Source organism: Elephas maximus, chromosome 7 (assembly GCF_024166365.1).
Source record: "Elephas maximus indicus isolate mEleMax1 chromosome 7, mEleMax1 primary haplotype, whole genome shotgun sequence".
In the NCBI taxonomy this organism is placed as follows: domain Eukaryota; kingdom Metazoa; phylum Chordata; class Mammalia; order Proboscidea; family Elephantidae; genus Elephas; species Elephas maximus.
Genome location: NC_064825.1, coordinates 107,311,871 through 107,323,169, shown reverse-complemented (window position 1 = coordinate 107,323,169; position 11,299 = coordinate 107,311,871). Strand labels below are relative to the sequence as shown.

At 35.3% G+C, this 11,299-nt stretch overlaps 1 protein-coding gene across 1 annotated transcript; it reads right to left on the bottom strand.

Moving 5' to 3' along the window:
* Window positions 1-9,382: 9,382 nt before the first annotated feature.
* LOC126080247 (olfactory receptor 8K5-like) lies at window positions 9,383-10,324 on the bottom strand. The gene has a single exon (XM_049891509.1). It carries the CDS (start codon window positions 10,322-10,324, stop codon window positions 9,383-9,385), a length of 942 nt encoding a protein of 313 aa, XP_049747466.1.
* Window positions 10,325-11,299: the final 975 nt, after the last annotated feature.

The window sequence follows — 11,299 nt, the reverse complement described above, 5'->3', positions numbered from 1 at the left end:
GTTGCCACATCTTTCTCCTACAGAGTGACTGATCTTTCTGTTAGCAGCCAAGCACTTAACCACTGTGCCACCAGGGCTTTTCATCTGATTTTGAAGTTGAGGTAAACTTTAGAAACTTCTATATCCCACACACACACACAAAAAAAAAACCTGTTGCCATCAAGTCAATTCCGATTCATAGCGACTATATAGGTCAGAGTAGAACTGCCTCATAGAGTTTCTAAGAAACACCTAGTGGATTTGAGTTTGAACCCATATAACCGCTACACCATCAGGGTTTCCACATCCCAAAATAGGGGGATCCATATGTAACACATTACTTTAATATAACATAGACTAAATTCTAAAGAAAGTCAACAGAAATTAGTCTACTTTGTGGACAATGAATAATGCATTTTATATGGATCCCCCTATTTTGCAATATAGGAGATCCCAAAGTTTATTTTAACTTCAAAAATCTGTAATATTAACATAGAAATACTATACTTTATTTTATCTACAAAATTACATCAAATTTTTCCTTTAGTCCACTGCATTTTTTGTCTGAGAATTTATGTGGGATTTTGATAGTTTTAGAGAAAGAAGCAGAGACAATGTGACAGAGACAACACGTAGTGACTCTATAGGACAAAAGAGAACTGCCTCATAGGGTTTCCAAGGCTGTAATTTTTATGGAAGCTGACTGCCACATCTCACCCTGTGGAGCAGCTCGTGCATTCCATCTGCCAGCTTTCCTTTTAGTAGCAGAGAACTTAACCACTGTGAAACCACAGTTTGCCCACCATAATCACAATTTAGAAGATAGTCTCTTCCCATTCTGACTTCTGCTCTATTGCACTTCGCCTAATGTCAATCTGCAATGGAGTGTCAACTGCACTTCGCCTAATGTCAATTTGCAATGGAGTGTCAACAGGTATCCCTTGGACCCAGATAAATGGGAACTGAGTTAATGATACTACATTTGAGGCTTAGTAGGTATATGTTTTATGGTTCAAAAACAATGGAAAGTATCATTTAATAAGGCTATCTTTCTGTTACTGGAAAATTTTCTAAGAACACACCTTGCACCTGGTATGCTGAGATGTGCCTTGAATGTAATTAATAAACTCTTTTTATATTTATAGATTTTATAATTTTTTGAACAAGGTCAGTTTTATAATTGAAATGTATTTATTTTTTATTCCAAATAAATATTCACAATCATGCTTCAATTTGTATTTATAATTGTGTGTCATTTTTTAATGAAAACCCCCAAATTTGTATAAGTTTCAAAACATACAAGATCTGGATGTATACCTGTTATACTCTATGCTTATATCAACATTCAGGGATTTTGACTATTTAATTGTACATACACTATTTCCTCTAATATGACACTACGGAAGTGGTGGGTTCCATAAGGCTTTTAGAATATTTACATTTATTTGGGAATTTATTACATTATATACTGCAAACTGTCTATTTCTGGAAGTCTATAACAGAATTTATAGAGTTTAAGACTATGATTTTCAAATATCTTTGTGATAATTTCTGTACCTTTGTTTCATGAAGTTTTACAAAGAAATTCAGTGAGTCAAAGTGAAACTACCTGATTGGAACAAATGAATCTCTTTAGAGGTATCCACTTGTTTTCCCTCTTAACCTCTTCTCGCATTCATTGTCCATCAATGGAAACCTAGGACTCTGTAAGCATGATTTTCAATTGGAACAGTAAATGGTATTCCAAATATTCAGCGATATAAAATGCAGGATATAATTATTATTACACAATATAATGCCTATGCTTAGTCTGCACAACTATTAGAAACTTCCAGGGGCCCCGACAAGGCCTAAGTCTACAGTATGGAGCAGCTGAAGTTCAGAGCTGGAGTGCAGACAGATGTTTGCTAAGGATAACTTTTGATCCCGAGGCTGGATTGAATTTTCAGGAAAATAGCAGAAATCCTAGAAATATGCCAAATTTTGGTTTGATTTTGCAAGCCTGAACCAGGAGAATGGGAGGCAGGATGATACTGGAGATTGGTGAGTCACCTCTGTTCCTTCTTTTTTTTAGATAAATTCTGTTTTTTTTTCTCCCTCAGCTCCAATCTTCTTTCCAGGTCCTTCCTGTCTCACAGAACAAGAACTATAAACCTACGTTCTTTTAAAAACTTACCTCAAATTTGCTGTATCACAAAGCCTGATATCATAGGATTTTGCTGTAGAATGCTGGATTGAGGCAAGGAATTCAGATTCTACTTCCCATCCTATGACTTTTAAGTTTTCAATGTTCCGTAAGAATTATTCTAATGTTTATTGAACCTATGAACATCTTCAGTGTCATTTACTACCTCTGTCTGAAGACATCTAGATTTCACCTTTTTGGAAAAGAATATCTCTAATTTGTCTTAGACATCGAAATATGTACTTTTTTATCTCTGAGTAGTGATCATCACTAAAGCCAAAAGAATATACAAGTGTGCAGATAAATTATTTTTCAGTCCTCAGACATGGTAATATCAGGTAGGAATTACTTTAGGTTCAGGGAGTTCTTCATAACTCCGTAACTCATAAAAAATACTGTAGTTTCAAGTTTAGAAACTAGTAGGGAAAAGAAAGAACAAACAATATCATCATCATTAATAACCAAAAAATGGTGTGTTTTTCATGGGAAATTCTTATGTAAAAATTATTCAAAATTTATCAAAGGTTGCATGGGGCATGCTTATACTAACAATATTCATTTTTTAACAAATATTTCATTGGACATTCATATACTGAAAGAATACTTATTTATTTAATATTGTCTCAGGCATAATTACAATTTAAAAAATTATTTATTTTTGCAAAATTCAGTTGTACCTGAAAGTTCTGTATTATATCTGGCAATCCTAACCTTAATTTCATATTGTTGCTTGTTGCTGTCGAATTGGTTCTGACTTATGGTGACCTCATATATAACAGAGCAAAATGACATCCATTCCTTTTCCATCTTCATAATTGTCAATATGTTAGAGTGCATTATTGGTATGAACTATTGTGTCAGTCCATCCCATTGAGAGTTCCTTCTTTTTGTTGGCCCTCTACTTGACCAAATGCAATGTCCTTTTCCAGCATTTGGTCTTTCCTGATGAAGTACTCAAAGTATATCTAATCCTAATAGATTTTAGTAAATTAAATTGATGCTGAATTTTCAAGTATTTCCAGTTCGCTCTTCGCTTGCAGTAACCAAATGCCAATATCAGCCCCTATAAATCAAATAGAGCTGGGGTACACTCTTAATTTATAGGATTTAATGTCCTAAAAATACCATAGAGCTCCATGGAATCCTAGTTAAGAAAAGAGAAAATGAATGTTTGTGGTGAAGCTGAAGGGGTAATTTGCGCGTGGCCATAATAGTGCCTGCATTGAGGAGTCAGGAGTGATGGTAAATGACCGAAATCTACGATAATCAGAATCAAAGAGAATTTGAACCCACTCACCTTGAGTAGGAAATCAGATTTGTTTTCCTCAAATGATTCTCTTGTTTTCTTTGGTTGGATAAATTCATGATTTCCCTTCTCTTTGCCATATTCCCCAAAGAATTAGCATGCATTTCACTGATTATGATCAAAACATCTGAAGGACTTAAAAATTTCCCTTGTTGTGCCTGTTGATTATCCAAGATATCCTACATATTCCCCGGTGAAAAGAAAAAAAAAAGAAGGGGTAATTCAATGAAAGAACAAAACATAAGTCATCTACACAGTCTCGCGGAATCCATATGATGTAAATGTATTCATTCATTTACACAGTCAAGAAATATAGACACAATGGGAAAAAAAATGGATATCAGCTCAATCTCAGTAAAACTGCAACAGTTGCAAAGTCATGATGAAATAGTAAATACCATTATCATCATGACCTAGGATTTTTCTTTGAATTTATTACCAAAAGAAATATGTGCCAGGCACTGTGCTGTATATATATGAATTGGCTCATACATATGTTAAACCCAACATTTAACTCATAATTTAACCCATGCTATTTCCGTATTTACTGTGTGGTGTAAGTGTTTAACACACTCTGCTGCTAACCAAGAAGGTTGAAAGTTCAAGTCCATCCGAAGGAGCCTCAGAAGGAATGCCTAGCATTCTGGTTTTTAAAAAGTCAGCCATTGAAAACCGTGGAGTGCGCAGTCCTGCCCTGACACACAGGGGGCTGCCATGAGTCAAAACGTTCCATAAAGCGCCTGGGAATCTCATGTGCAGAAGAAGGTGACCTCAGCTGAACTGTATAATTGCCTGAAATTACATAATTAATAACCAGCGGATTTGAAATTAAAACTTTACCTCTCCGGCCCCACACCTCTAAATAAGGATATATTTACCTTCCCTTTCATAAGACAAACCCGTAAGAATTATTGCAATGCAATGTGTTACCACATAGCTGCCCCAGCTTTAGGAGTCCCTTAGCTGTCATATCACCAGAGTTGGGTAATGGTCAGTAGAACCTCATAGTGAGTCAAATTTTCTTGTAAGAGAATATATCTTGTCTCTGATAAAATTTTATCCATGCCTCCTTCCTTGGTGACTTCCATATGTACAAGAATTGAGGAAACATTACGTACAATGAAACACACTGACACATTGATGAGTTTTGACAAATGTGTTTCATTTGTCCAGCTTTCCTGCCCCGTCCTGTCTTTCCTTCTTGCCCCTGGGCTGGTGTGCCCATTTAGTCTCTTATACATGATTGAGTATTGTTGTTTTTTCTTATGGGTCTGCCTAATCTTTGGCTGAAGGGTGAACCTCAGAAGCAACCTCAGTACTAAGTTAAAAGGGTGGCCGGGGGACATATTCTCAGGATTTCTCTAGTCTCTGTCAGACTTGTAACTCTGGTCCTTTTTTATGAGTTTCAATTTTGTTCTACATTTTTCTCCAGCTCACATGGACACCCTCTATTATGATCCTTGTCGGAGAGGTTGGTGGTGGTAGCTGGGCACAATCTAGCTGTGTTGGACTCAGTCTGGTGGAGGTTGTGGGAGTTGTGGCCCATTAGTCTTTTGGACAAATCTTTCCCTTGTGTCTTTGGTTTTATTCATTCTTACTTGCTTCAGATAGGGTGGGACCAGTGAAGTATCTTAAATGGCCACTCAGAAGATTTTAAGACTGCAGATGCTCCTCAACCAAGTAGGATGTAGAATGTTTTCTTTATTAACTACATTGTGCCAATTGAGCTTGGACTTCTGAGACCATGGTCCGCATCCCTCAACCCAGTAATTCTGTCAGGCAACCATAGGTGAATGAATTTACATTGGGGTTCTTGATTTTGTTCCATTGGTTCAAGTCTTTGTCGTTGTACCAGTACCAGGCTGTTTTGTTGACTACTGTAGCAATATAGTAGGTTCTGAGGTCAGGTAGTTCACGGCCTTCTACTTTGTTCTTCTTCTTCAATAGTGTTTTACTTATCCGAGGCCTCTTTATATTCCATATAATTAATGATTAGTTTTTCTATCTCATTAAATAATGCTGTTGGTATTTGGATCTGGTTTAATTGTATTGATAGATTGCTTCAGGTAGAATTGACATTTTCACAATGTTGAGCCTACTGATTCATCAACATGGTGTGTTCTTCCGTTTATGATGGTCTCTTTTGGTTTCTTCAAGTAGGGTTTTGTAGTTTTCTTTGTATAGGTATTTTAAGTCCCTGGTTAGATTTATTCCTAAGTTGTTTTTTTGTTTGTTTTTAAGGGATATTATAAATGGTTTTTCTGATTTCATTTTCATAGTTCTCTGTATTGGTGTATAGGAATCCAAATGATTTTTGGATGTCTTGTATCCTGCTACTCTGCTGAATCTTCCTATTAGTTCCAGTAGTTTTAATGTGGAGCCTTCTGGGTTCTTTATGTATAAAAAACCAAAAACCAATCACATTGCCATCGAGTTGATTCCAACCTATAGCAATCCTCTAGAATAGAGTAGAACTGGCCCATAGGACTTCCAAAGAGCAGCTGGTAGGTTTGAACTGCCAACATTTTGGTTATCAGCCAAATGCTTAACCACTGTGCCACCAGGGCTGCTCTCTATGTACTGTATTATGACATCTGCCAATAGGGATAGTTTTACTTCTTCCTTACCAATTTTGATGTCCTTTATTTCTTTTTCTTGGCTTATTGCTCTAGCTAGGACCTCCAGCAGTGAAAAAAAGTACTAATGCAGGCCTTTCATAAAAGTGAAGTGGTGTGAAGCAAACTTTCAAAAATGGGAGATACCCGTAATCCCCAATTTATGAATTATTAGAGTAACAAGGAACCACACTTAAGACCATCTTTGTTTTTTCTTATGTATCTTATCATTAGTTATATATACTACAACCAATGTTGCAGTATGTAAAATTGCCTTTTGGTGCAGCAAATCCTCTTCTAGTATATACCCAAAATAATTGAAAACATGTTCAAACAAAAAATTTTACATGAATGTTCATAGAAGCAAATTCACAATAGCAAAAAAAAGTAGAAACAACTCAACGTCCATCAGCAGATAAATGAATAAAGAAAATACGGTATATTCATTCATTCCGTCATAAAAAATGAAGTACCAATACATGCTATGATGTGGATGAAACTGGAAAATCTAATGTTAAGTAAGAAAAGCAAAAAATCAGAAGATCACATATTGAACATTTCTATTCATATGCAATAGCAGAATAGGAAAAGCCATAGAGACAAAAATCAGATTCATGGTTGTCAGGGGCTGTGTGGAGGTAGAGAAGTTCAGAAGAGGTATCCTAATCTATAGGAGGACATCTATGGAGTGATAAAAATTATCTTGTGCTAGATAAACCTGATGGTTACACATTATTGTGAATGTAATAAAAGCCACTGAATTGAACACTTTTAAATGATGGTGTTGTGAATTTCACCTTAATAAATAATTATTATAAACACACATTTCAGCTCTTCAATGTGTTGTCTATTAATGCTCTGTTCATCAAATTCTTCAATTTATCCATTTCTTGAGTTTTAGAATTTTAAGATTTGTACTTTTACTGCAAAATACAGAAAAAATACATTTCATGATGAAGTAGATTTTTAGAGTTTGACTTAATAAATATATAAGTTTATATTGAATGAACGTTTGTGTTAAAAAAATCAAGCCAATGTGGTGTTTATATTAGCCACTGCATTTTTGTTCATCGTCTCTGTTTATACTAAAAAAACCCAACAAAACCAAACCCAGTGCCATCGAGTCAATTCCCACTCTACTATATAGGACAGAGTAGAACTACCCCATAGAGTTTCCAAGGAGCGCCTGATGGATTTGAACTGCCGACCCTTTGGTTAGCAGCAGTAGCACTTAACCATTATGCCACTAGGGTTTCCTCTGTACATACATACATACTTAAATATATATATATATATATATATATATATATATGGATACACACACACAACCTCAAGCTGCTAACCAAAAGTTTGGAGTTTGGAATCCACCCAGGAATGACTTAAAGAAAAACCTTTGGATCTACTTCTGAAGAATCAGCCATTGAACCCTTACGCAGGACAGTTCTATTCTGACACACACATGGTCACCATGATTTGGGATTGACAAAGCAATGGTGTGTGTGTTTCTTCTATCTGAGATCAATTTTTTGGAGCTCCTAATTTTTTTAATATACCTTTATGTTGGTTCAGTGCAGTCTTAAATCATACATAAATATGTATAGGTACATATTAAATCATATAAAATATGTAAACTGCATTATACTCAATAACACTCCAAATTAAAACACCTAGAAATCTGTAATTTTATGATTACATAAATAATATTCTGTTTACCTGTTTTACCATAGTAGCTTTTCTGACATAAATTGTTGTCACTTCTTGAACAGTTTTGATTCTTTCCAAAATATGTAATCATTCTGCATTTTTGACAAGGTTTCTGCTTTAGTTCAGTATTGGGTATTGCACATATATTCTAGCTCTGTCAGATGCTATTAGGTTTCCAAAAAAATGAAGAAAATATGCACTTTAGGCATAATATACTAAAGTTTGTACTTCTCTGGATTAGTGGCACACATACTTGTGGAGACTAGAACAAAATCAAGATGGGGTAAGGACCATCAGCACTATGGTAAATGTCTTTACTTTCTTGTTTTACCAGCCATCTTATTGAGCTATTCAGAATTTTTTCTTAGAACTCTGTCTGTGCCAAGGAAAAACAGAGAGTAAACACTATTTCATTTTTGTTTTGAGTAAATTATGACCCTTGACAAGTGTTTTGTCATTAACCTAATGAAGATGAAGACAACATGGAAGATAGGAAGATTTTTTGTTAGTTTGAAAGGAATAAAAATTGGAAATATCATAAATATTTATTCCCACAGTCTTTTAGTGAACAAAAAGAAATTAATGGCAAAAGTATTTACTGCTTCAGTATAATATCGATGCATTCAGTAGAATTCAGCTTACCATCCCTTATACATCCTCTACAAATGAAGTGTAACAATATCCACATTTTGCCTTTAACAAAATACGTGGATGTTGAGCAATACAATTGTTCACTCTAGAGTAATATGCCCTTTTTATACATTGATCTTCCTTCTTTATACATATAATATTCTCCAATACATTGAAAATAAGACTAAGAAAGCATGCCAATATGTTCTCTTGGTTTTAGAATTCTTTTTTAATCATCATAATCTCCATCAGTTATTACCTTTAATAAATAGTCCTTCACATCAGGCATCCTTAATATTTTTTCTCCTTCCTCCTTTTCTCTCCCCGTCTCTATTCACTTTTCATTTTTTTTTTCTTTTCTAACTACTGTCTATGCATGAAGAATAGGGTAGTGAGAACCAGCATGCAGGACTAGTTTTCTCAGAAGGAAGGATGTCAAATTATATAACTGATCAAAATTACCTAGCACACTTCACATATGTTGGAGCAGCACATAGATAAGAAATGATTATCACAGTAGGAGACACAGAAGGCTAATTACTGATGGGGTCAACAGGAACACCGGTAACACTTTGTCTCCAGTTTTGATTACTTATTTTAGTATTAATTTAGTCTAAGAAAAGACATGAAAGCAAGGTTGAGAACATTCCCTTCTTAATGAAAGCAAAAACAACATTGAAACAACCACACAGTTTACTGATGAGGTGCCTGACAAATCTTTTCATTAGGGAAATATGAGTTTCTATAAAATCACATAAGGAAGGAATGAATAGAAGCTTGCCGTTTTGGGGAAGAAATGACATTTAACTTGAAATATACATTATGAGAATTAATTTGAATGAATATAATGGGCACAGAGCATTTGTCTTTGCTTTATAATCAGTCTTAGCTTTGCAGCCAAAGAAAATGTTTTAGAGATAATTTCCAGTACATTTGCCTCAAAACAGTATTGCATATTGAATACTAAATACAAAGATTGCATGGATTCTTAATGGCCCTGTAGAAGGCACTTTTTACTTCTTTATTCCTTAAGCTGTAGATCAAGGGGTTAAGCATAGGAATGACTAAAGTGTAAAACACTGAGGCCATTTTGTCAGTATCAAAAGAATGAGCAGATTTGGGCTGCACATACATGAACAGTAGAGACCCATAGAACACAACCACCACTGTCAGATGAGAACCACATGTGGAGAAAGCTTTTCTCCTGCCCTCAGCAGAATGCATTCGAAATATGGCTATCAGAATCAGCAGGTAGGACAGCAGGACAACCAGGAGGGATGATATCAAATTAAATGCTGAAAACATTATGATCAACAACTGTACCTCTTGTGCATTTGAGCAGAGCATAGGTATCAAGGGGACATCATCACAATAGAAATGACTGATGACATTAGAGCCACAGAAGGTCAAAGTGAAAATCTTAATGGTGAACATCAGAGACTGAAAGATACTATAAATGTATGGAATACCCACAAGCACATGGCAACGTCTTGGGGACATGATAACATTGTAGAGCAGAGGGTTACAGATGGCCACATAGCGGTCATAGGCCATGGCCGACAAGATGAAAAGTTCACTGATAATGAACAAAATGAAGAAAGCCAGCTGTGTGGCACATTCATAATAAGAAATGGTATTTTTATTCACAACAAAAGTTACCAGCATCTTGGGACAAATGACAGTAGAATTACCAAGATCAATGACGGCCAGGTGTCTGATGAAAAAATACATAGGAGTATGTAGGCGGGAGTCCACCTTGGTCAGGATGATCAGGCCTAGGTTTCCCATCACTGTGATCATGTAGATGAGGAGGAAGACCCCCAAAAGGGGCAGCTGCAGTTCAGGGCGCCTTGTGACTCCAATAAGAATGAATTCGGTCATCACAGTTAGGTTCTTTTGGTCCATTTAGTCCAGTTACCTCTTCTGAGAAAAAACAGATATGCTTGTATTATCTTTCATATCGCATCGTCTAAACAAACAGAGGGCAAGAATTCTACCACTGAACCACCGATGCTTTCTTCCTTCGTATGTGTGGTGAGAAAATTAATTTTTAAAGCTTACTTTAATAATCTTTAGAATCTCCTTCATCCCAAAATAGGAGGGGTCCATATAAAACAGAGTATTTACTGATACAACATAAATTAAATTCTAAAGTAGATCAACAGTATTTGTTATTTTGTTGGTAACAAACACATAGTTTTATTAATATAGAAATATTATACTTTATTTTATCTGCACAATGTCATCAGCATTTTACTTTAGAGCCCTTCCTTTTTTTGGTCTGAGAATATTTACAAGATATTGATATTCTTAAAGAGAGTGAAAAAGATAACATGAAGTTAGGGAAACTTAAGTTTTGTGGCCCCTCATCAACTCTGGCCCCTTCCAAGACCTTCAGCAAGGCCTTAGCAACGCATTCACGTAGTGATGTATCCTGGTAAGTGTCCTGAAAGAAGAATATTTTAACCATGATCAGTTAAAGGCACATTCTCTTGCCATTCCAACATCCTTTCCATTACACTTTACCAAATACCAGTTTGCCTTGGGGTACCAGTAGGCATTTCTGGAGTCCAAATAAATAGGTTTTGAGTTAATGATATTTGAGGCTTAGAAGGTATATTTTTATGGTTCAAAACAATGACATATATCATTTAGTAATGCTATCATTCTGGTGTTAGAATAGCTTCTAAGAACATGCCTACCACCTAGTATGCTGAAATGTGTCTTGAATTTAAGAAAGCTTATATTTATAGATTTTATAATGTTTGTCACCAAGATCATTTTGTCTATAATTTTGTTTCTATTTCTTTCCCATTCTAAATAAATATTCACATTTCTGCTTCAATTTGTATTTATATTTCCTTTTTAATGGAAACCTTC

What these genes read in the sequence shown, in the direction of transcription:
- LOC126080247 (XM_049891509.1), bottom strand. Translation starts at nt 10,324, where the DNA reads ATGGACCAAAAGAACCTAACTGTGATGACCGAATTCATTCTTATTGGA.